Here is a 26,290-nt window from a genome sequence, read left to right on the forward strand (position 1 = left end):
TTTTTATAAAAACAGAAGCATGTTTTATTTCAATCCTGTTGAGGGAAAGGGATGAAAAACACAAAATGAGGGGAAGGGTCGGTCTCTTTATACACACATAACATTAGGATCAACTACAAGGAATAATACCCATTTCCATCCCTCCCCTGAAACTCTTTATGTGGGGTCCAAGGCCAGCTGAAAATAGATGGAACAAGAATTAAGACACTATCGGCACAGTAATATGCCCAATGCACCGCGAGATGGAGAGAAGAGAATTTCCTATGGGCCTCAGCTGCTTCCCCAGTGGAGGGGGAGTAAGAAAACTTTGGCTCAGCAGGAAGGTGGTTGGCAAAAACCAGGGTTACCCTAGCTGAACTCTCCAGATACAAACTATGGGCTGAAGGGAGTCAAGACATCTATCCAGTCCATGCTTTTTCTGTTTCTCCAGGACCTCTTCTCTTCAGGCTTAAGATTACTAAGAGCTGGCTATGTTCTCTTCAGTTTGGAAGGCAGGGGAATAAGTGCTTAGCCTACCCTTCCTACATCTAGGCTACTTAATTACAACTTCTTGGCTCTAAAGAGACAGAAGCCAACTAACAAGGCCGGCTCCCTTTGTGAAAGTCGGCTTGAAAGAGCCCTTGTGTTGGCAAAACTGCCTCTGCAAAGATTTCTCTGAGCTTGCCTCTTATAGACCCCTCAAACTTGTTCAGAGACACCAACTGTGTAAATGTGAACAGGATATACTTGGTCTCTCTCTAGAATTCGATTAATAATCCCATCTGTGATTGGAGATGGCGATAAGAGAGAGCAGGTGTTGGTAGAAGGAAGGACTGGATTGTGAACAGAGTCACCTAAAGCTCCAGGAAGGGGGATCCTCTAACACAATATGAACAGTGAAAAATCTTTTAGTGGCAACCCTGTAATTCCCATAGACCAAAAGGGAATGTGTCAAAAGAAAAAGAAAAACAAAGACTGAGTGGACTAAGAGGACTCAGTCCTCTATCTTAAATCTGAATAAAATTAATTCAGCTAATACTGCTTCAAGTACAATCATGAAGACAGCTGGAGCTGCAGAAATTCAAACTATAACAAATAGGACCAAGTAGCCTATCATCTTAATCCCAGGCACCTCCCTTTTAAAAGTCTTCCAGAAAATATCTTTGAGGACTTGAATTGAAGGTGAGATCCAACGCCGTCTCTCCTCCCTCAATACAATACCCTGCAGGACAGCCTGATGAATTAAGACGTCTGTTTTAAGTTTAACTGGAGGAAAATGAAAAGGGGGAAAGCACTGAGATTTGAAAAAGCTAGCAGCTGAAGCCAAAAACAGGGTTAAGGTCTTCGTGGCATCCAGAACGAAGGGTAGAAGACCGGGAAGGGAAAGAGGCTCCTGCTGTCCTTTGGCATTGTCCCTTTCCCCTGTCTCCCATTCCTCCCAACAGTTCATGCAGCTATTGGCCTGCTAGAGGGGGTGTAATGCCCAGACCAACTTTTTATTGAGCTTATGCAGCTAACAGACTTGTAAACAGTGCCAGTCGACAAAGTTTTGCTGAGTATTACAGCTTGTGTCCACTAAACACATCTCTCTCTATCATTAAACAACAAAAAACACCAAAGTAAACAAATATTGAGAGAGAAAGAAGAGACACATCTTGAGTCTTCCAGGAAGGCAAAATAAAAAATGCCACATGGCTTGGTCCCAGGCGTTCACCATGCCTAGACTGCTGCCATCACCACTGCCTCCTCTCCCTGCCAGCGGCTAGGTAGAGGTGGGGGAGAAGGGTTGTCTTGGGCATGCTGCAAATACAGCATTTGCTGGTGTTGACACCCTTCTGGGGCTGTGGTGGCAGACTGCTGTCAGAAGCCCATTTCCTGGGAGTAGCAGGAGGAGCCCAGGTCCTCAAGGCAGCCTGAAATGGCAGCTCACACGCCTCAGTTGGGGTACCTTGCCCCTTTTCTCCAGTGCAGTTCAGCAGTGAAGTTGTCTATTCCTGGTCAGCAATAAAACCTGAGCTGTTTTCCTTGAAGGTTCCCCCTTCCTTCCCCAACCTGTGGGGTCCTGGGAGGGTCGGGGAGGATCACTGAGGGGGCAGGGGGATACCCCGGGGATCGGTGACCTGGCCCTCTTGCAGGTTCTTCACCAGTTGTGCAAGCCAGCGTTTCGTTGTGGTGTCATCTTTTAGCACCTGGGCAAAGGTCGTGTCCTTCAGCTGGTCAGGGAGACACTGCCTGAGTGCTTCACGTGCCCTACATCAGAAACAAACAGACCAACCAGGGAGACCAACAAATAAACCCACAGGGGACAGGGAAGAGTTCCCTTCTTAGACATAAATATACAGAATCCTGGGAATCTATGGCTCTTGTCAAATTACTTCTAAAAACCATTAAAATTCTTTAAAGCTTCTATTAGGCAAGGCACAGGCTTAGAGATCTCCAGGACCTGTAGTCTGCACACATTTTCAGAGATGCCCCAATATAGAACTTCATGACAAAGGAAAATGGAAGAAAATGGTACAATAGTTCAATTCAAACTACTTTCTGATTTATTATAGTAAATATTGCCAATATACTCATATCAGAAATATATGGGTTATATCGTAAATGAAACATTTCCAAAATCAGTACATTAACAGGGAGTATCATAGTATGACAAATTAATCGACTTAAATTCTAAATCAGTATAAATTTGTGTCTTCCCAAAAACTGCTTCAGTTTATAGTTAAAATCCTTAATAAGAGATGAGCAAAAAACAAAACTATGGTAGCAAAATTATCAGATGAATTTTTTTCATGTTTCATTTTCTTTAAAAGACGACCAGCAGAAAGTCAAATCTGAAAACCTCAAAAAGGTGACTGTTAACTACAGGAGTGGGCAAAAGTAGGTTAAATTAGCAGCCATCATTACCTAAAAGATAAATCACAAGTAAGGATACAAAATAACAATAAGAAGATAATACAAATAAATAATAGTTAATAAATAATAATAAAATTTTAAGAACTCACAACTATAAACCTACTTTTGCCAATCCCTGTATAAGGTAGTTTTAAGCAGTTACAACTCTGTACAAGTAGAATTTCAAATAAACACATTTTCAAACTTTGGTGAAAATACAAACCACTGAAGAACAGGACAAAATAGTCAAAGAAATAGCTAGGGCTTGAATAACCTCAGTGGCGGGAGTTCACATTAAATCAAGTTATTCTCATTCCTGGGAACACAAAAATCACCCCATTATGTGGTCTAGGAGAATCTTAGTAAGTGGCTTTCAGCATTAATTATGGATTTACAAAGCCAAAGGTCAAAGACTTCTAAAGTGCATTATACCTACAATGAATGATTTCTGGCAGAAACATTATAAGCATAGGGAGATAAAATAATTAGCTCAAGAACTTTACAGGAATCAAGCAGAGAATTGAAAATACATCAAGAGCCCTTTGGGCTGTGTTCCCTTCTTAAGAGATCTTTGAAAATATTCTTCTCTTTCTGATCAACTAGAATAGCAATAAAAACCTCAAGTCACAGGATGTGATTTGAGTCCCCTAAGTTTCCCTGGGAACTATCTGAACTCTCTGGAATTTTAGAGTAGAGTACAGAGTTATAGTGGGGAAATAAAATTCTGATGGAATTTTTTAAATTCAGCATTTCAGATTTTGAAAGAAATTTATCAAGTTCTATCTCAAACAAACTAAACATAGTTATATTGTTTCCCTGTCCTAAAGATATAGAAGCTATGCCATGAGATGAAGCAACCATACACAAGAGTATTTCCCCCAAGTCCTATAAATCCTGTAAATGTTTACCTGGGATTATCTGAGAGTCGAAGGTAACATCTCACTACATGCTTCAGCAGACGGGCAGAAGGCTCTTTGGATAGCTGTAGGACCATCTTGCCCTGTTTCCCCCAAAATGGGGTGGGGTAGGAAAAAAATAAAAAGCAAAACAAAATAATCCTAGTTGATGTTAGAGATCAGATATTGCGAGAATCTTTACCCAAGGTTCCAGGGGTGTAATTTCCAGTGGGATGACTAAAGTTACACAGTTGCTCAGTGTCAATTGCAAAGGGACTAAGCTGTGAGGTCAGTACTACTGCAAAGAGGGTAAATAAAAGAACTTACCAAGATCATGGCAACATGGGAGAAACGTTCATATGTCTGACATATATAAGCCAAACCGGTGTCATCTAAGAGGATCTTTTGGAGGATGAATGTGGCAACCTGGAGTAAAACAAAATTAAGGCGTCTAAAACATCACTCAGACTTATCTTCTAGCTGTCAATTCATCTCCCAGGAATAACCATGAACCAGAAAATTAAGTAGAGACCGTCACATTATATACATCTTACTTTGTAAATGTACAGTACAAAAAAAATAAATATTACCCTACTGAACACTTACTATCTGCCAGAATTTTTCCTAAAGGCATAAAATATGCCTTACTTTATTTTCATAAGCCTATGAGGTAGGTACTATTGTTATTCTCATTTTATTTATATCAGATTCTTAAAAGGAGAAACTATCTCAGTTATTGAATAATTACTATGTGTCAGGTATAACTGATAATCAATAACTTGCCAGGTTAAGATCCCAAGTGACAAAGCTATTAAGTTGCAGAGTTGAGATCCAAAACTAGTCTGAATACAGAGACTCTTCTCTTTTCCATGGGCCAAGATGATTTTAGAGATTCAGTTCTGCCCCATCTTTTCCAAATGAGGGAAGGCTTTTCCTAGTCTCAAAAGACCTTTAAGAAATAAGATTTTAAAGAATCCCTTAGAAAATCGTTCCAACAATAGTAGAGAATATCCTCAACTTAAGCTTGTTTAACTCTTATAACAGAAGGAATTTAAAAACTACTAGTTTAATTCAATTCGAACCATTACTACAATGATTCTCTTCTTTGGCTGCTCATCAGAACCAACTGTGGGGAATTATTTAATTTTACTATTTTGCTGGGATAAAATAGTTGGCTAATAATGGCTCCCAAAGATATGCAGGTCCTAATCACCAAACACTGTGAATGATACCTAATATGGCAAAAGGGACTTGACAGATATGATTAATCTTGGGGGGAGATAGTCATCCTGGATTATCCAGGCATGCCTTAAATGTAATCACAAGTGTTCTTGTAAGAGTGAAACTCAACCACAGAGGGGAAGGCAAAGTGAAAGAAGCAAAAGAGTGACTGAACATGCTATAGTGTTGGCTTTGAAGATGGAAGAGGGGGGCATGAGTCAGAGTGCAATTCTAGAAAAGGCAAAGAAAGTGACTCTCCTTAGAGCATCCAGAAAGAATGTTACAGACATGCTGACTTTTTTTTGCTTGGTGAAACTGACTTACAATTTCTGCCTTGCAGAGCTATAGAGAATCAATCTGTGTTGTTTTAAGCCATCAAACTTGTAGCAATTTTATTATGGCAGCAATAGCAAACTAATAAAAACATATACACAATAAAAAGTTTAAAGTGTACAAAATGCACTAATCTTAAGTGTATCTTGCAGAATTTTTACCTATGCACACATTTATGAACCACAACGAGACTAAAATATAGAATATTTATTTCCAGCACTGTAGCAGATTCCCTGTGTCTTTTCTCAGTCAATATTCTTCCTGGAGAGGTTACCACTATTCTGACTTATCCCCATTGACTGGTTTTGCCTGTTGTTGAATTTCACATAAATGGAATCATATAGTATAAACTCATGTGTCTGGCTCCTTTTGCTCAATAAAATGCCTATAAAGTCATCTATGTTGCATTTATCAGCAGTTCATTCTTGCCAATTACTGTGTAGTTTATTTTGTGACTACATTACAATTTATTTTATGAGTAAAACTGCTATAAACATTCTGTACATGTGTTGATGTACGTAAAAGCTCCTTTCTCTTGGAATGTTCCTAAGAGTGGGACAGCTGGGTTATGGAATAGGCTTATGTTTATAGTGGATACTGCCAAACAGCTTTCCAAAATAATTAACCTGTACACCATGAAAAAGTAGCTCAAGAACCAACACAATGTAGAATCTAATTAAGTTAAAAGCACATACTGTTTTAGAAAGTTCACTTCCAGATTCCATAATACGCAAACACAAAGGGATAATTTCTGTTGTCAATAAAAAGTTGATTACTTCCTGCTCATCTGTTTTCACCAAAGCCCCTAAAGAAAATATAGACAAACAAAAGGTATTTCATTTAGGCTTTCCAATTAAAATGAACTTTGTATCGTTCACCCAGATAGCTGTGAAACTTAAATAACACAGAACACAAACTATGGTTTATTATGTCATAGAATCAGAGTCATACCCAGGTTAAAAAAAAATGAAGAAAAGCACAGGTTGACTGTTACCGGTCACCATGAAAAGAGCAGGAACCTAAAGGAACCAAGTTTGGTCCATCATAGAGTTAGCAGCAGTTTAACTATCTCAAGTACTTTTTTTTTAATCACTCTTGGTCGACAATCATATGATAATTATCACTATCCATTCTCTATTTATTTTAGATAAGATAACAGAAATCTATATCAGTATTAAAGTATATTCCTACATAGCAAAGAAAGGGTGTCAGTCTGAATCCTACCTCACAATACATATAAAATAAAGATTACTTCCTGATTATTAATTGCCCCTCTTTCCTCAAAGAAGACAAACATTGTGGGTATATCCAAACAAGAAACACACATACACCCACCCCTGTATTCTAACCCTGGTTCCACAACAGTTTACCCAAGTTTGATAAAGTTACCTTCTCTTTGTAGGCCTATTTATCTATAAAATGATAGTTGGAACAAATGATTTATTTTTTTTTAAATTATTATTTTTTAAATATTGACTTTGGCCAGAGAGGAAAGGGGAGGGAGGGAGGGAGGGAGGGAGAGAGGGAGAGAGGGAGAAAGAGAACATCAATCTGTTCCTGTATGTGCCCTGACCAAGGATCAAACTGGCAACCTCTGCACTTTGGGCCGATGCTCTAACCCAGTGGTCCCCAACCTTTTTTGGGCCACGGACTGGTTTAATGTCAGAAAATATTTTCACGGATCGGCCTGTAGGGTGGGACAGATAAATGTATCCCGTGACCGAGACAAGCGTCAAGAGTGAGTCTTAGACGGATGTAACAGAGGGAATCTGGTCATTAAAAAAAAAATAAAACATTATTCAAACTTAAATAAAAATAAAACAAAAAAAAACCCCACGAAAATAATATGTTATTTATTCTTTCTCAACAGACCAGTACCAAATGGCCCACAGACCGCTACTGGTCCGTGGCCCAGGGGTTGGGAACAACTGCAACAAAGCTACCCAGCCAGGGCACAAATGATTTCTAAATTTATCCCAATTCTGCCTGACCTGTGGTGGCACAGTAGATAAAGCGTTGACCTGGAAATGCTGAGGTCGCTGGTTCGAAACCCTGGGCTTGCCTGGCCAAGGCACATATGGGAGTTGATGCTTCCAGCTCCTCCCCACCTTCTCTCTTTCTCTCTCCCTCTCTGTCTCTCTCTCTCTCCTCTCTAAAATGAATAAATAAAATTAAAAAAAAAATTATCCCAATTCTATTATTTTGTTGGTCTCTTAATATGGTAAACCACACTGATTTTTGAAAGGTGAACCAGAATGTACTTCCAGGATAAATCTCACTTGGTCATGATGATCTCTTTTTATATACTGCTAGATTTCATTTGTTATCATTTTGATAATTTCTGCATCTCTGTTATAAGGGATATCGGCACATAGCTTTCTTTTCTTATAATGTCTTTTTCTGGTTTTATTATCATAGTAATGCTGATCTCACCAAGAGTTTAAAAGCCTACTCTCTGTTCTGGAAAAGTTTTTGCAGAATTGGTATTATCTATTCTTTAAATTTTGATAGAATTTACTAGTAAAGCAATCTGGGTCTGGAGTTTTCAAAGTTGGAAGGTTTTTACCTACAAAAATAGCTAATAGATATAAGACTACTGAGTTTACCTTTCTTTCTTTTTTGGTATTTTTCCATAGTGAGAAGCTGGGGGTGGCAGACAGAGAGACTCCTGCATGTGCCCGACCAGGATCCACCCGGCATGCCTACTAGGGGGCATGCTCTGCCCATCTAGGGCATTGCTCTGCTACAACCTGAGCCATTCTAGCGCCTGAGGCAGAGGTCATGGAGCCGTCCTCAGCACCTGGGCCAAGTATGCTCCCATGGAACCTTAGCTGTGGGAAGGGAAGAGAGAGATAGAGAGAAAGGAGAGGGGGAGGGGTGGAGAAGCAGATGGGCACTTCTCTTGTGTGCCCTGGCCGGGAATCGAACCCGGGACTTTTACACGCCAGGCCAACGCTCTACCACTGAGCCAACCAGCCAGGGCCAAGTTCATCTTTATTTCTTGAGTGTGCTTTGGCAGACTGAATATTTCAAAGAATTTGTTCATTTCATCTAAGTTGTCAAATTTATGAGTATAAAGTTATTATTCCCTTATTATCTTGGTAATGTCTGTAGAGTCTGTTATTACATACCCCTTTTTATTCCTGATATTTGTAATCTGTGCCTTCCTTTTCCCCCTCAGTTTGTCTGGTTAGAAGTTTATTAATTTTATTAAAATATTTTCCAATAAAAAATTGGGAGTAGGTGAAATGAATAAGGATGGTCAAAAGGAATACATTTCCAGTTACTAAATAAATAAGTTCTGGGGGATGTATTCTACAGCATGGTGACTGTAGCAAAAATATTCAATTGTGTATTTGAAAGTTAAGAGAATAAACCTTAAAAGTTCTCATAAAAATAATGTAACTGTGTGGAGATGGAGGTTAACTAAATCTCTTGTGGTGATCAATTTCCAATATATACATGTATCAAATCATATTGTATAAAACTAATACAATGTTATATGTAAATTATATTTTGATTTAAAAAAAAATAAGCCTTTGGTTTCATTGATTTTTTTTTTTATGCATTTTAAGAGAGGAGAGGGAGAGACAGAGGAGAGACAGAAGGGGGGGAGGAGCTGGAAGCATCAACTCCCATATGTGCCTTGACCAGGCAAGCCCAGGGTTTCGAACTGGTGACCTCAGCATTTCCAGGTCAACGCTTTATCCACTGAGCCACCACAGGTCAGGCGGTTTCATTGATTTTTATCTATTGTTGTTTTTTTTTTATTTTACCTACTGAACTACCAGTTTATTTAATTTTATTTATTCATTTTAGAAAGGAGAGAGAGAGGGAGAGAGAAGAGAGAGATAGAGAGAGAAGGGGGGAGGAGCAGGAAGCATCAACTCCCATATGTGCCTTGACCAGGCAAGCCCAGGGTTTCGAACCGGTTTATCGATTGTTTTTCTACTCTCATTTTCCCTGATGTCTATTCTTTTTGTTTTTAATTTATTGATTGATTTTATTTATTTTACTTTATTTTTTTTCTTTACAGGGACAGAGAGAGTCAGAGAGAGGGATAGATAGGCACAGACAGACAGGAATGGAGAAAGATGAGAAGCATCAATCATCAGTTTTTCGTTGCGACACCTTAGTTGTTTATTGATTGCTTTCTCATATGTGCCTTGACCGCGGGCCTTCAGCAGACCGAGTAACCCCTTGCTTGAGCCAGTGACCTTGGGTCCAAGCTGGTGAGCATTTTTTATTTTGCTCAAGCCAGATGAACCTGCGCTCAAGCCGGCAACCTTGGGGTCTAGAACCTGGGTCCTTCCACATCCCAGTCCAACGCTCTATCCCCTGCGCCACCGCCTGGTCAGGCCTGATGTCTATTCTTTATTTCCATCCTTTTGTTTGCTTTGGCCTAATTGGCTCCTTTTTCTTGTTTCTTAAAAAGAAAGCTTAAGATATTTGATTAATGACCTCTCTTCTTTTCCAGTATAAGTATTTAATGCTACCAATTTCTCTCTGAGCCCTGCTTTAGCTTCACTGTACAAATTTTGATATGCTGTTTTCATTTTTATTCAGTTTCAAGTATTTTCTAACTTCTCTTATGTATTATTTCATTTATATTCAAACTTGTCTGATAACTCTTGAACTCGAAGCAAAAAGTCTAGGTCCAAATTTTCACCTTCTGCTTATTCTCTCAACTGACTTGGGGAAACTGAGTTTCAGAATATGTATGTAAGGATGAATGAACAATTGGCTTAATATTGTCCAAGTATTTTATTCACCCCTCCACTGTTAACTTTATCCTACCATCTCATATCTGAATCATCCAACCTCAATAGTAAAAAACCCAAAAGAAATAGCATGACTTGAATCAGAATTAAAAATATAAATGTTTTCTTTTGGCTGGAATCATGTTTTAAATCCTACATGAAAATCTGTATAGCTTAAAAGCAAAAAAGAATATACTGGAAAAAGTTTCTAATTAGAATAACACTTGGGAGATTAATAATAGCATTTATTTGGAGTATAAGAAGTAATAGTTACTCCTTAAAAGTAGAATAAACCAGACTATGCAGTGGCGCAGTGGACAGAGCATTGGACCAGGACATGCATGGAAAACCCACGTTCAAAACCCTGAGGTCGGCCCTGGCCGGTTGGCTCAGTGGTAGAGCGTCGGCCTGGCGTGTGGGGGACCCGGGTTCGATTCCCAGCCAGGGCACATAGGAGAAGCGCCCATTTGCTTCTCCACCCCCTCCTCCTTCCTCTCTGTCTCTCTCTTCCCCTCCCGCAGCCAAGGCTCCATTGGAGCAAAGATGGCCCGGGCGCTGGGGATGGCTCCTTGGCCTCTGCCCCAGGCACTAGAGTGGCTCTGGTCGCGGCAGAGCGACGCCCCGGAGGGGCAGAGCATCGCCCCCTGGTGGGCAGAGCATCGCCCCTGGTGGGCGTGCCAGGTGGATCCCGGTCGGGTGCATGCGGGAGACTGTCTGACTGTCTCTCCCCGTTTCCAGCTTCAGAGAAAAAAAAATACAAAACAAAACAAAACAAAAAAACCCCTGAGGTCGACAGCTTAAGCATGGGTTCACCAGCTTGAGCACCAGGTCGCTGGCTTGAGCGTGGGATCAAAGACATGACCCCATGGTCACTGGCTTGAGCCCAAAGGTCGCTGGCTTGAGCAAGGGTCACTCACTCTGCTGTAGCGCCCTGGTCAAGGCACATATGAGAAAGCAGTCAATGAATAACTAAGGAGCCACAACAAAGAACTGATGCAACCTGTGGTGGCGCAGTGGATCAAGCATCAACCTGGAATGCTGAGGTCGCTGGTTCAAAACCCTGGGCTTCCTCGGTCAAGGCACATATGGAAATTGATGATTCCTGCTCCTCACCCCCTTCCCTCCCTCTCTCCCCCCCCCTCTTTTCTCTAAAATGAATAAATAAAAATAATTAAAAAACAAAAACAAAAAACTGATGCTTCTTATCTCTCACTCTTCCTGTCTGTCCCTATCTGTCCTTCTGACTCTCTGTCAATAAAAAAAAAAGTAGAATGAAATGTCTCAGAAATGTATCCTAAAAATACTATACAGTACTTTTAAATTATACTTTCTGAGTCATAGTTTATAACCATAGGCATGTGAACACAGACTAAACATGAAAATAATAATCTAACAAAATAGCTTATATAATCAATGTTCTTATTGTTTAGTTAGTACATAAGCAAAACTATGAGAACATAATTGAAAACAGAAAAGGTAACTGGAAAAAAAGCTTGTATGTATTTACATTTCACATATCCAAAAGTAGTTCTTTACTATCCAGGAGGCTGAGATCTGAAATAGCTGATATATTATTTTCTTAAGTAAAAATGTATTTTGGGCACATTTCCCATAGTAAATATATATGGAAACATTAACTTGAGTATGCAAAAATTTAGGTGAAATAGAAGGTAGACTCTTAGAGTTAAGAAAGAACAATTTAGAAGACAAAATAAAACAGAATTCAAATTCTTATTCCTAGAATTATAGTCTTTATCTGTTGACTGAAGTTCTTGTTTTTTATTCTCCCTATAATTCCAGTAAACATTTATATAATACGCTGAATTTAATTCTAAATGTTGGGCCTTACTAACACTCAGAATGGTACCTGGTAAGAGCCATCACGTTCCTGATACTCATTTATTAGGGAAAAAACAGACTTAATCTAAAAGACAAAAACAATTGGTGAACAAAAGCTGTAAAAGACTGGACAAAACACCCAAGCGAAGACCACTTTTATAAATTAGTACTTCAGGCTTGCCATACAACCCTAATGACTCACCAATAACTCCAAGACTGGTTAGTCGAAGATATTCAAAGGGACGCGTTTTGCTGACAGTGTGCAAAAAGGGGTACAAAAAAAGTGGGATGTGTGCTGCAAGAAATGCTGATCTGGAAGAAAAAAATAATCAGTCAGAGCCCAGGATTAACTTCTAAGGATTATAAACATTCAGATTTCCAGATGGTTCATTTTGTAAGGCTTATAACCTAGATTGACCAAGAAATCTTTAGGAAAGACTATTACTGATCATTAGCCTAGACAAGAGGCTTTCAACTGGGGCGATTTTGCCCCTCAGGGACATGTGGCAATGTTTGGAGATATTTTTGGTTGTTACAACTGAGGCGGTGCTGTTGGCATCCAGTAGACAGGCTGCTAAACATCGTACAACGCACAGGACAGCCCTCTCCGACCCCCTCTTCCACCACAAAGACTTATCAGCTCAAAACACCAATGGTGTCAAGATTAAAAAACCCTAACGCAGGCTGACAGTTAAGAGAATACATGATTTCCATCATATCAGCACCAAGTACCTTAAAAACTGAAAATAGCCAACTACAGATCTTATTTATTTATTTATTTTATATTTTTCTGAAGTGAGAAGCAGGGAGGCAGAAAGACTCCTATGGGCGCCTGACTGGGATCTACTCGGCATGCCCACTAGGGGGTGATGCTCTGCCCAGCTGGGCTGTCGCTCTGTTGCAACTCGAGCCATTCTAGCACCTGAGGCAGAGGCCATGGAACTATCCTCCGTGCCTGGGGCCAACTTTGCTCCAATGGAAGCTTGGCTGCTGGAGGGCAAGAGACAGATAGAAAGGAGAGGAGGAAGGGTGGAGAAGCAGATGGATGCTTCTCCTATGTACCCTGGCCAGGAATCAAACCCAGGACTTCCACACACAGGGCAGATGCTCTACCACTAAGCTAAGTGGCCAGGGCCAGCCAACTACAGATTTTTAAAAAATTGATCATAAAATGCAATCAAGTGTCCATGAGATTCTCCTAGATGCCTTCTCTCACTTAATTTATAGCTGAATAACAATATTCACAGGTATAGCCAGACAAAACCTTATAAACCAAGACAACAAGGCAGCCATTATCAGGTTGATCTGCTATCCTTAAATGTATACTCTTTGTTTTTGTTAAGAGAATTTCAGATATGCTAAATATTCTATAAACATTTTAATCTTCAACTAATACCAGGCAACTAATATAAAATCAATCTATTACTTTATATTATTTATGATTAAATTTTGTAGGACAGCTAATACCCCCAATTTTCATTTTTTAGTGAGAGGAGGGGAAGCAGAGACGATTCCTGCATGTGTCCTGACGAGAATCAACCTGGTAAGCCAACTTGGGGCAAGGTTCTGCCCATCTGGGGCCTCTGCTCCGTTGCAACTGGAGCCATCTCTTAGTGCCCGAGGTGGAGGCCATGGAACCATTCTCAGCACCCAAGGCCAACTCGTCAAGTCAATCGAGCCATGGCTACGAGAAGAGAAGAGAAAGAGGGAGGGAGGGAGAGAAGGAGGAGGGGTGCAAAAGCAGATGGTCGCTTTCCCTGTGTGCCCTGACTGGAAATCAAACCTGGGACATCCACAGCCTGGCTAATGCTCTACCACTGAACAACTGGCCAGGGCCCTAACACCACTCCCCCCACCTCAATTTTTTTTTTTGATAGAGACCGTGAGAGAGTCAGAGAGAGGGACAGATAGGGACAGACAGACAGGAAGGAATAGAAATGAGAACAATCAATTCTTCATTGCAGCACCTTATTTGTTCATTGACAGGGGAGGGGGGGGAGGACTACAGCAGAGTGAGTGATCTCTTGCTCAAGCTAGCAAGCTTTGGGCTCAAGCCAGCGACCATGGAGTCATGTCTATGATCCCATGCTCAAGACAGTGACCCTGCACTCAAACTGATGAGCCCGTGTTCAAGCTGGAGACCTTGGGGTTTCGAATCTGGGTCCTCTGCGTTCCAGTCTGACATTCTGTCCACTGCACCACTGCCTGGTCAGGCTAACACTCCAAATTTTTAACACTCAAAGTAGTTTTGCATTTTTCTTAAGTGCTTAAAAATAATTGTCTTAGTAACTTCTCTAAAGCTCCTAGAAGGCCAGTGCCATCTGAGCACTCAGATTTTATAAGGAAACTTGACAGAGGAAAGACTTTAATAAGATGACTATTGAGTATCTTAGGGCCATAAAAGCCACAAAGTAGATTCCTGAACAAGACTTCTCTTTCTTTTTTTTCTTTTCTTTTCTTTTTTACAGGGACAGAGAGAGAGTCAGAGAGAGGAATAGACAGACAGGAATGGAGAGAGATGAGAAGCATCAATCATCAGTTTTTCATTGCAACACCTTAGTTGTTCATTGATTGCTCTCTCATAAGTGCCTTGACTGTGGGCCTTCAGCAGACCGAGTAACCCCTTGCTGGAGCCAGCGACCTTGGGTCCAAGCTGGTAAGCTTTTTGCTCAAGGCAGATGAGCCCATGCTCAAGCTGGCGACCTCAGGGTCTCAAACCTGGGTCCTCTGCATGCCAGTCCAACGCTCTATCCACTGCGCCACCGCCTGGTCAGGCCAGGACTTCCCTTTCAACTTGCATATTAATTCTCAACTTTTACAGAGACGGTCTAGAATCCTGTGTTAAGATTCTGATGTCTAACTTGGGATTGGTGGAAAATATGTTGGGTTGATATATTTACTAATGCCACATACTGCCTCACACATGGCATAGTGATGCCTACCATGGATTCAGAAGTGACTATATGCTTGATCTTTCTGGAGATGTGTATACCAATGCTTTAAAATTCATTGCTATGAACAGTAAAAAGTATATGAGACAATGGATATTATTCAACCTTAAAAAGGAAAGGAATTCAGATATATGCTACAATATGGATAAAACTTAGAACATTACATTAAATAAGTCAATCACAAGAAGACAAATATTGCATGATTCCACCTATGTGAGGTGCTCAGAGTGGTCAAAATCAGAGACAGAAAGTATAATGGTGCTGACAGGGACTGGAGGAATAAACAGTTATTATTTAATGGATATAGTTTTAGCTTTATGAGACTGATGGGCTGCCTGCTGCGCTCAGAGGGCCGCTGTAGAGTGTTAGCTTTAAAAGATGACCAGTTACAGAGATGGATGATGGTGATGGTCAAACATTATAAATGTATATAACTACTACTAAACTGCACATTTAAAAATGGTTAAAATGATAAATTTTATGTTATGTATATTTTACTACAATAAAAAAGTTAATTATAAAAGAACATGTTAAATAATATTATACTGGCCCTGGCTGGTTGGCTCAGCGGTGGAGCGTCGGCCTGGCGTGCATAAGTCCCGGGTTTGATTCCCGGCCGGGGCACACAGGAGAGGCGCCCGTCTGCTTCTCCACCCCTCCCCCTCTCCTTCCTCTCTGTCTCTCTCTTTCCCTCCCGCAGCCGAGGCTCCACTGGAGCAAAGATGGCCCGGGCGCTGGGGATGGCTCCTTGGCCTCTGCCCCGGGCGCTGGAGTGGCTCTGGTTGCGACAGAGCGACGCCCCGGAGGGGCGGAGCATCGCCCCCTGGTGGGCGTGCCGGCTGGGTCCCGGTCGGGCGCATGCGGGAGTCTGTCTGACTGTCTCGCCCTGTTTCCAGCTTCAGAAAAAATACAAAAAAAAAAAAAAAATACTGTTACTACATTAAAATTTCGTAAATTAGAGACCAGAAATTCTTCAGGAAAAAAAACCCAAAAGGTAAATGTGGATCCTGAAGAACCACACCCCCACACACGGACTCTTATTATATGCTCCTCCTGTCATCATTCAGAAAAAGCTAAAGGCCACATTCAGTACAAACTACCCCAAACAAACTCACTCAAAGCACTTACCTGGTTTCTGGGTGTGATGCCACACACTGCAGTAATGCCAGAGCATTGCAAACTCTGTTAGACTGATGTGCTGTCAAGGTAGGTGGGTTGATAGATGGATAAATATTTACAATTTCCTAAAAAATGGAAACCAGCATCAGATGAACAAAGAAAACATTATAAAATTAAGTGCCATATTAAAGCAAAACACTTCTTAAAAACCCTCTTTATTCCACATATCCTATAAGAACTGAATTTAGATTTTGATAAATTCAAAAATATACTCCTATCCTTCATCAGAAACATACTTGATCAAGACTATCTGTGACATTTCTACATGTCTCTGGGAAGATTTCTATTGAGGCAACTGTGGTCACTGATACATTTTTTATATCCTGCATTTGTTGAGGCTTTCACTTTTGAGAAACTCTTACATTTAGAATCTCTCCTTTTGTCAACACCCTACTTCAAGTTATTGTGATGACGTAGCTGGCCAGAAAATGTTAGTAAATCAACCAGTGACTTATAAAGAAGTTGGAATTTGGTTAGGTAGCAACTGCAAAAAGAACATGGATATGCAGTGAATATATATATCAAAAGGTGATGATTTGTTAAATATAATTTTATTTTAATTGTAAAAATTTTACATAGAAAATATTCCAATACAGATGATATATTATAGAATTGTGCAACTGAAACCTGTATAATTTTATTAGCCAAAGTCATCCAAATAAATTCAATAAAAATTTTTAAGAAAGAAAAAAAATATTCCAGTAAGAGAGATTAAATTCTTGGCTACACGCAGTAGGGACAGAATGTGAAATGACAACAGATTTGAAAAGCTAACCTAAATATTCAGTATTTTTAGCCTGACAGGCGGTGGTGCAGTGGATAGAGCGTCGCATTGGGATGCGGAGGACCCAGGTTCGAGACCCCAAGGTCTCCAGCTTGAGCATGGGCTCATCTGGTTTGAGCAAAACTCACCAGCTTGAACCCAAGGTTGCTGGCTTGAGTAAGGGGTTACTTGGTCTGCTGTAGCCCCATGGTCAAGGCACATATGAGAAAGCAATCAATGAACAACTAAGGTGTCACAACGAAAAACGAATGATTGATGCTTCTCATCTCTCTCCATTCCTGTCTGTCTGTCCGTCCCTATCTATCCCTCTCTCTGTCTCTGTAAAAAAAAAAATCCAGTATTTTAGACAATACTTTAAAGGATGATCATTCCCTAGACTACACCTTATCTTATTCCCTACCAATGACCATTCTGGCAGAAACAAATTTTAGTTATTAGTCTTTAATGTACAAGTGTACCCACCTTTAATCCTACAACAATCTTTAACATTTTCTTTCCCCAGCATATACCTTGCAGTTCTTACACCTGCTTTCTGCCTTCCTGCCACTGTCATGTAGTCCTGTAGTACTCCTAAAGCTGCATTTCTCAGTGTATTCTTAGACCACCTGCATCAGAATCACCTGAGAGCAGGGGATGTGCTTGTTAAAAATACAGATTTTAATTTCAGCCTAAATAAACCAAATCTCTTGGGTAGAATCCAAGAATCTATATTTTTAATTTTTAATTTTAATTTATTCATTTTAGAGAGGAGAGGGAGACAGAGAGAGGAGAGACAGAGAGAGAGAAGTGGGGGAGGAGCTGGAAGCATCAACTCCCATATGTGCCTTGACCAGGCAAGCCCAGGGTTTCAAACCAGCGACCTCAGCATTTCCAGGTCGACGCTTTATCCAATGCGCCACCACATGTCAGGCCCAAATCTATATTTTAACAAGCACTTTAGGCATTTCTAAAACAGATTCTTGCAAATGCCAACGTTTAAAGACTCATCTTACTAATGTCTTCAAAATTATTTGGGCAAAGGCAGAGAATTACAAGTGTTATATACAGAACTGAACTACATATCACATGGATATATACCCACCTGTAAAAGTGCCGCAATAGTACCAAACGAATGCCACAGCATGGGTGCGAGGTCAGGAACAGATTCTCGCTTCTTACTTAGCTCCAGCAAAGCATTCTCTCTTGTCTCAGGACTGGACAGCTCATTGATCCACTGGTAGATCTTTTCTCTATCCACTTGAGCCAGTGCAGTAGGCACAGGCTTCAAATGAAAACAAGAAAGTAAACAAGTGAGCTTCATTAGAATCAAACCAAGTCTTGTTCTGCAGTAGTGCTTTAGAGGGAACATACTTTTCATAAATACCAGAGAAATTTTTCTAAATATATATACTTGAATAAACTAGTCAAATTTATCAAAATTTAAAATGCAAATACCCTTTAATAATTCCATTTTTACAAATTTATCATATAGGTATACGTGGGCTGCACTGAAGATATACCAAGATATTTACTGTCACACTGTTTTAAAAGCAGGAAACTTGATGCCTGACAAGGTGGTTGCGCAGTGGATAGAGTGCTGACCTGGAAAGCTGAGGACCCAGGTTCAAAACCCAGAGGTTGCCGGCTTTAGTGAGGGTTGACCTGGCCTGAGTGTGAAATCATAGACATGAACCCATGGTAGCTGGCTTGAGGAAGGGGTCACTGGCTCAGCTGAAGCCCGCAGGTCAAGTTGTGTATGAGCAAGCAATGAACAACTAAAGTGCCACAACAAAGTTGATACTTCTCATCTCTCTCCCTTCCCCACTATCTCTCTCTCTCTCTCTTTTTTTTTTGTGGCAGAGACAGAGAGAGTCAGAGAGAGGGACAGATAAGGACAGACAGGGAGGGGGAGAGATGAGAAGCATCAATCATCAATTCTTCATTGTGGCATTTTTTAGTTGTTCATTGATTGCTTTCTCGTATATGCCTTGACTGTGGGGCTACAGCAGACCGAGTGACCCCTTGCTCGAGCCAGAGACCTTGGGCTCAAGCTGGCGACCTCGGGGTCTCAAACCAGGATCTTGCGCATCCCAGTCTGATGCTCTATCCACTGCGCCCCTGCCTGGTCAGGCAGATTTCTTGTTTTGGTTGTGTTTTTTTAGCAAGAGAGAGAGTGGGCCTGAACAGGCGGTGGCGCAGTGGATAAAGTGTCGGACTGGGATGCGCAGGACCAGAGTTTGAGACCCCGAGGTTGCCAGCTTGAGCGCGGGCTCATCTGGCTTGAGCAAAGAGTTCACCAGCTTGGACCCAAGGTCACTAGCTTGAGCAAGGGGTCACTCGGTCTGCTGTAGCCCCTCGGTCAAGGCACATATGAGAAAGCAATCAATGAACAACTAAGGTGTCGTAATGAAGAATTGATGATTGATGCTTTTCATCTCTCTCCCTTCCTGTCTGTCTGTCCTTATCTGTCCCTCTCTCTGACTCTCTTTCTTTCCCTGTAAAAAAAAAAAAAAAAAAAGAAACTTAAAATAATGCCAGAGAGAAATAATAAATTAGCATAATTATCCTATCTTTATAAAGTAAGGGCCAGAATGTCCTTCAGAATAACTTTTTCAAAATGGAAGTGAACAAGCAAAGAGAAGTTAGGCAATCTGCTTAAAACTTCAACAGCAGAAGGGAGGAGAGTGTTTGAATTAGATCAGTCGAGTACACAAGGTTCCTTTACTTGACAAAGAGGAGGGCATCTGGGAGTCCAGCACAGCTTCAACAGAAAGATATAAAATAACTAATGATGCTAGTGCTTAGCTGCAAAGTGATGGAAAAACAAGGGCTTATAGATGTTAGTTTAGCCCTGCCAATGAATTTCAGTATGGGAAAAAAATATTTTAAAATTGATTTTAGAAAGAGGAGGTAGAACAGGGGCCAGTTCATTGTCCCACAGACCGTTGGAGGGCCACCACATATAGTGCTCCTCTCACTGACCACCAATGAAAGAGGTGCCCCTTCCAGAAGTGCAGCAGGGGGCCGGATAAATGGCCTCAGGGGGCCGCAGTTTGGGGACGCCTGTCCTAAGGTTTACCTTTGGTTGTTTTAAATCACTAACAAAACATTCATTACAGAAGAGCCACAGTACCAGAAGATTTGTAGTTATATTAATCTCAAGCAACCTCTGAGGCCCATAACAAAGTGATCTTTTACTCTTAAGAGTACCAAGGCTGGGCCCTGGCCGGTTGGCTCAGCGGTAGAGCGTCGGCCTGGCGTGTGGGGGACCCGGGTTCGATTCCCGGCCAGGGCACATAGGAGAAGCGCCCATTTGCTTCTCCACCCCCCCCCTCCTTCCTCTCTCTCTCTTCCCCTCCCATAGCCAAGGCTCCATTGGAGCAAAGATGGCCCGGGCGCTGGGGTTGGCTCCCTGGCCTCTGCCCCAGGCACTAGAGTGGCTCTGGTCTCCACTGAGCGACCCTCTGGAGGGGCAGAGCATCGCCCCTGGTGGGCGTGCCGGGTGGATCCCGGTCGGGCGCATGCGGGAGTCTGTCTGACTGTCTCTCCCCGTTTCCAGCTTCAGAAAAATACAAAGAGTACCAAGGCTGGCCTGACAAGGCAGTGGAGCAGTGGATAGAGCATCGGACTGGGATGTGGAGGACCCAGGTTCGAGACCCTGAGGTTGCCAACTTGAGCACCGGCTCATCTGGTTTGAGCAAGGCTCACCAGCTTGAGCCCAAGGTCGCTGGCTCGAACAAAGGGTCACTTGGTCTGCTGTAGCCCCCCCCCCCCCCCCCCCCCGTCAAGGCACATATGAGAATGCAATCGACGAATAACTAAGGAGCTGCAACGAAGAATTGATGTTTCTCATCTCTCTCCCTTTCTGTCTGTATCTGTCCCTTTCTCTGAGTCTCTCTGTCTCTGCCACACAGACACACACACAAAAAGTACCAAGGCTGAATCTGGGAGCAAATTTAACCAGTGAGTGAATCTCCTAGCCAATCACTGAGCACTTTGTTATTCTTATTTAATCTTTAGATAATCCTGTGTTGTATGTATGCCCTTATTTGTGAAACAAATTACTTTCAACAGTGGCAATGGAGATGTTAGGATGCATTTTATAGAGAATGACAAAAGTCTACTATCCTGTACATTTCTAACATAATAAAATACTATTCAAGTGTTAAAATTTGTTAACTTTCCAAATTATCACAAATTCTCCCTCTTGTGAATGACATCCTGCATTTACATGTGACCATATTCTCCTTTGATAGTAATGTCTCCCTAGCTGAGTGATGACGTACCTGTTATTTTATTTTATTTATTTAATTTTTTCATTTTTCTGAAGTTGGAAACGGGGAGAGACAGTCAGACAGACTCCCGCATGCACCCGACCGGGATCCACCCGGCATGTCCACCAGGGGCGAAGCTCTGCCCACCAGGGGGCGATGCTCTGCCCATCCTGGGCGTCGCCATGTTGCGACCAGAGCCACTCTAGCGCCTGAGGCAGAGGCCACAGAGCCGGCCACAGAGCCATCCCCAGTGCCCGGGCCATCTTTGCTCCAATGGAGCCTTGGCTGCGGGAGGGGAAGAGAGAGACAGAGAGGAAAGCGCGGCGGAGGGGTGGAGAAGCAAATGGGCGCTTCTCCTGTGTGCCCTGGCCGGGAATCGAACCCAGGTCCTCCGCACTGTTATTTTTTTTTTAAAGATACACACAAATATAAAGTTCCCTCATTAGGCAAAAAGTAAGCATGTTTTCAAGTGGCTTAATTATTGCAGGCTTTATTGCATATATTATTCTAGAGCATGACAAACACCATTACTGTCCCTTTACCCAGATCAGAATAATACAGGCAGTTTACTCTAATGGAACGCACAAAAGATTGGGAAAGAGGCTACTCAACTTTTCTATGCTTCCTAGTAACCAAATATTTATTCTAGTGAATGAGTGGTGCAAGGGAACTTGCCAGAACTTTTGTGTAGTCCAAACTGCATAACAGGTCTAAGAGTATCTAAAAGTTCAAATTTAAATACATGTTCGAGTCCTGCAAATTTAACAGAAGAAACATGAATTCAGTATTTACTCTAATAAACCACAGCTTTCATGGCTGTTCAAAAGATGCACTAGGGAGCTAGTGAAAATAAAAGGAACTGATTAGGTATAAGATTTGGGGAGGCCCAGGGAAAAGAGTAGCTTGGTGTCCAAGTATGGAGAAGACACTACTAGATTTTTTTTTTTTTTTTTTTAATTTTTATGAAGCTGGAAACAGGGAGAGACAGTCAGGACAGACTCCCGCATGCGCCCGACCGGGATCCACCCGGCACGCCCACCAGGGGCGACGCTCTGCCCACCAGGGGGCGATGCTCTGCCCATCCTGGGCGTCGCCATGTTGCGACCAGAGCCACTCTAGCGCCTGGGGCAGAGGCCACAGAGCCATCCCCAGCGCCCGGGCCATCTTTGCTCCAATGGAGCCTTGGCTGCGGGAGGGGAAGAGAGAGACAGAGAGGGAAAGCGTGGCGGAGGGGTGGAGAAGCAAATGGGCGCTTCTCCTGTGTGCCCTGGCCGGGAATCGAACCCGGGTCCTCCGCACGCTAGGCCGACGCTCTACCGCTGAGCCAACCGGCCAGGGCCGACACTACTAGATTTTGAGATGGACAGACAAGCCAACCTTAGAAGAATCCTTTGTTTAACCTGCCCCCACCCCCTATCAGCAGCAACCTCATCTTTTTTAAAAAAATTCATGTTAGAGAGAAGAGAGAGAGAAGGAAAGAGAGAGAGAGGGAAAGAGAGAGAGAGAAGGAAAATAGGAGCAGGAAGAATAAACTCTCATATGTGCCTTGACCAGGCAAGCCCAGGGTTTCAAAGGGCGACCTCAGCATTCCAGGTCAATGCTTTATCCATCGCGCCACAGGTCAGGCAGCAACCTCATCTTGACATGCTTCTTCCAAATTTGAAGCTTTATCCACTGTGCTACCACAGGTCAGGCAGCAACCTCAATTTGACTGCTTCTTCCGAATAGTGCACATAATTAGGGATCCCCTCCAAAAAAGCTAGGAAACGGGGAACACTGAGAGATAAATAAAAGGTACCTCTCCACTTTGAAGAGTTGCAAACACCTTAGAAACATGGTGACACAAGGCAGAGATGCCACTGGATCTAGAAATGAGTTTTCTATAGCCCAATCACACTATGCTCACTTTTTATACTTAAAGATAATTTTTTGGTTCTCTATTTGGTACTTGTGTCATTTTGCCTCATAATGCAATTTCAGTATGTTACTTTCTCCTTAGTCACTTCACTTTGGTGAAACAGAAAAAGTGGAATGGGCACTTAGAAAAGTGTGCTCAAATCATATGATCCTGTTTTTCTATTATGGCTAAGTGTTCTCAGTAGCCACCTCCTTCATCTACACCCCTCATTCAGTCAAGTATCCCAGCCCTTATTTGGTGCCAGGATCAGGGGTAACCATGTAAACAGGACCCACATGACGGCCCCTTCAGTCCTCAAGAGGGAGTCAGACAACAAGCAAGTGAATGAATATAAAAATTACAAATTAGGCCCTGGCCGGTTGGCTCAGCGGTAGAGCGTCGGCCTGGAGTGCAGGGGAACCGGGTTCGATTCCCGGCCAGGGCACATAGGAGAAGCGCTCATTTGCTTCTCCACTACCCCCCCCTCCTTCCTCTCTGTCTCTCTCTTCCCCTCCCGCAGCCCAGGCTCCATTGGAGCAAAGATGGCCCCGGCGCTGGGGATGGCTTCTTGGCCTCTGCCCCAGGCGCTAGAGTGGCTCTGGTCTAGGCAGAGCGAAGCCCCGGAGGGGCAGAGCATCGCCCCCTGGTGGGCAGAGCGTCGTGCCGGGTGGATCCCGGTCGGGCGCATGCGGGAGTCTGTCTCTCCCCGTTTCCAGCTGCAGAAAAATACCAAATATATATATATATATATATATATTACAAATTAGAGTCAGTACCATAAGGGGTATTACTTTAACAGAGAAAAGTCAGGGGATACAGAACTACTTTTAAAAGGATGGTAGGGGAGGCCAACTCTAGGGAGTTTCAGGCAGAGACCTGAGGGAAAAGGAGCCAGTGATGCCCACCTGGTGTGTGTGTGTGTGTGTGTGTGTGTGTGTACCCGTAAGAGGCAGGAGTAGGGCGGGTATTCCAGGAATGGAGATTAGAAAGTGCACCTTGAGTGGAAAAGTGCTCTAGAAGGTATGGCAGAAGGGATGCACAGCAGCCAGTGTAACTGCAGCCTACCGAGTAAGTGACATAAAAGGAAACTGTAAAAGTGGGTAAGAACCAAGGAGGACCTTGTCTGTCATGGCAATGAGTCTGGATTTTCTCTATATGCAATGGGAAACCACAGGATTACTTTAGACAGGTGAATTACACGATCTGTTTCTGAAACACCACGCAGGTAAAACGAGATGTGTGGGGAAAGGTTTTAGACGCATTTAGCCTAAATGGGCTCTGTTATGCCCAGCTAGTCAGGCATAACAACTGTTCACTTCTCTGGGTCTCCGACTTGCCATCTGTAAAGCATGTGGTTTGAGCCAGAAGCCATTCCCTTCCCGCGGCGCCGTGCCCAGGCAGTGAGTTCCGAGAACCCTGGGCCCTGGCAGATCGCTCACGGGATTCCCCTCAAGCCCGCCGACGCCCTCGGTGCAACTGGCATCCGGAAACTGTCGGTCTGCGCAGGGAATGAATGGTCTGTCCGGGCCGCGAGAGGTGCTCCAGGCGCCGAACCAGGCCCCGGGGCCGAAAAACAACGCGAAACGCCGCGCGAGAAGCCACGAGAGCCGGCCGGCGAGGAAAGCGGGGACGGGCTCCATCACGGCCGAGGCGCGGCGAAGAGAGGGGGGCAGGGACCTCGTGGGTTGAGGTCAGGAGGAGCTGGACTGCGGGCGAGGAGAGGAGGCCGAAACGCAGGGCTGAGGCGGGGTTCTAGGCCGAGGCCGGGCGGCCTAGTCACTTACCGCAGCCGTCGCCAGACTGTGCATGTTGGGAGCGGCCGCCGCTCTATTCCCACTGCCGGACGTGCCCCACTCACGTCCCCACTTCAGCACCTCTGCCGCCAAAGATGAAGAGCCGCCGCAGCCGCCATCCGCCTTCGACTCGCTCCGCCCCTTCGCAGCCCTATAACCTTACACCGCGGGCCCCACCCACACAACCTCTTCCCGCCTCCTAGCCCCAAAGTATGTCCTTGGCCTTTTAAGATTCAGGATCTAAAGGACATCCACCACCTGTTAGTCCCCGCATCCCCTGAGAGGTATTCCCAGAGCGGGGCGTGAACTCCGACCCTACTGGAAGCCAGTGAAGGGCGGGAAAAGCCGAGTTCAGGAGGACAGGTAGTGCGCATGTCCCATAGAGCTGAGTAAAAAGGAAACGGTAGAAGTCGAAAGTGCGTGAAGGGGGAATTGCGCATGCGTACTTCCGTCAGGATGGGGCGGGGCTGCCTTGGCGCGACACCACTCGGTGGTGAGGCGGAGCGAGGGCGTGGGTGGGGCGGAGTTTTCAGGCTTGCGCGCACGCGCCTCGTCCGGTCGCGTCGAGTGTGCGTGCGTGCGTTGCGTGTTTGCGTGTGGTCACAGTTCCCGCCATCAGCCGCTCTCCCTGACTCGGGGGAGCGAGCGATTCCTCTTCTTCGTACTTGGCGTCCTTCCCTTTTTTCTTTCCCATTCCTCCCCTCCGCGCGGACTCCGTGCTTCCGGCAGGCCTGTCGGGGCTCCGGACTCTCAGGCACAGGTAAGACGGGCCCAACGAGCTTCTCAACTGAGCCGTTTTCCCCAGGCCCCCTCCCCCCTGCCCCGTGCGGTCCGCCCACTCGGCGTTCACTTCTGGAGTTCGCCCCGCTACTGCTCAGCCTGCCCCCTCCCCTCGACGCTCCTCTGGCCTTACCAGTACTCCACTTGGGTCTTCCCTTAACGCTTTCCTTCTCTGACTTGATCTTTGCTGTCACTCTCCGCAACCTGAACATGTCCCGTTTAGCTAGGGACTGTCGCCGTCCGCCACTCTCCACTCGCCCCTTAACAAGGCCTGCTATCTAAATAAGGGGAACTTAAGTTGCCGCACATCCATCAGGCCTTGGACAGGATACTCTTTCCCTCTCTTGACAATTCTTCACCTTTTTTCTCCTAAACATTTCTTACTAAAGGCATGAATTGTGTTTTTGTCGTGCATTTGATTGCTCGCTGTCTCTAGCCATCAGATCAGGTTGTCAAGTCTTAAATTTATGATCCATGAAAGAAAATGATAATTGATGACAAGACCCTGTGTTTTGGAGAGCTGTAGTCGTTTTGTGGTAATTCTTCCAAAATTTTGGCTCCGTGTAAATGCCTTTTTTGGAGTGACAGTATCTAAAAATTATCTCTTGAAGAGACAGACAACTAAGGATGTCAAGTAGGCAGGTGGATATATTAGGTTGGAAGTCAGGAGAGTTCTGGGCTGCATATACAGATACTGTTATATGTCACCTGCCGCGTTGATGGTAGTAAT

The 26,290-nt window shown here is 43.5% G+C and overlaps 2 protein-coding genes across 7 annotated transcripts in view; one reads left to right on the forward strand and one right to left on the reverse strand.

The window, feature by feature from the left end:
* On the reverse strand, window positions 1-25,180 carry CNOT9 (CCR4-NOT transcription complex subunit 9). 2 transcript variants are annotated; one of them, XM_066280260.1, is made up of 8 exons: window positions 24,772-25,180; window positions 17,919-18,098; window positions 16,003-16,118; window positions 12,126-12,235; window positions 6,020-6,129; window positions 4,098-4,196; window positions 3,783-3,874; window positions 1-2,229 (listed from the first exon to the last, which is right to left on the reverse strand). In XM_066280260.1, the coding sequence occupies exons 1-8, from the start codon at window positions 24,793-24,795 to the stop codon at window positions 2,061-2,063; spliced, it is 900 nt and encodes a 299-aa protein (XP_066136357.1). In that variant the 5' UTR covers window positions 24,796-25,180; the 3' UTR covers window positions 1-2,060. The 2 variants fall into 2 exon arrangements, with proteins under 2 accessions (XP_066136357.1, XP_066136358.1); XM_066280261.1 differs by lacking the exon at window positions 1-2,229 and adding an exon at window positions 2,244-2,886.
* Window positions 25,181-25,348: 168 nt separating this feature from the next.
* Window positions 25,349-26,290, forward strand: part of USP37 (ubiquitin specific peptidase 37) — a 92,588-nt gene continuing 91,646 nt past the window's right edge. For all 5 annotated transcript variants that reach the window (XM_066233329.1, XM_066233331.1, XM_066233328.1 and 2 more), the window contains exon 1: window positions 25,349-25,540. The gene's annotated coding sequence lies outside the window, so the exon portion shown is untranslated. The remainder of the gene's footprint in view (window positions 25,541-26,290) is intronic.

The sequence above is a fragment of the Saccopteryx bilineata genome, chromosome 5, assembly GCF_036850765.1.
Source record: "Saccopteryx bilineata isolate mSacBil1 chromosome 5, mSacBil1_pri_phased_curated, whole genome shotgun sequence".
NCBI classification, from domain to species: Eukaryota; Metazoa; Chordata; class Mammalia; order Chiroptera; family Emballonuridae; genus Saccopteryx; species Saccopteryx bilineata.

What these genes read in the sequence shown, in the direction of transcription:
- CNOT9 (XM_066280260.1), bottom strand. Translation starts at nt 24,795, where the DNA reads ATGCACAGTCTGGCGACGGCTGCG. An exon ending in CTATTGCGGCACTTTTACAG is followed by an intron (nt 16,119 to 17,918) that starts GTGGGTATATAT and finishes TCCATTTTTTAG; the next exon opens with GAAATTGTAAATATTTATCC. An exon ending in CGACTCTCAGATAATCCCAG is followed by an intron (nt 2,230 to 3,782) that starts GTAAACATTTAC and finishes TTTCTGATGTAG; the next exon opens with GGCACGTGAAGCACTCAGGC.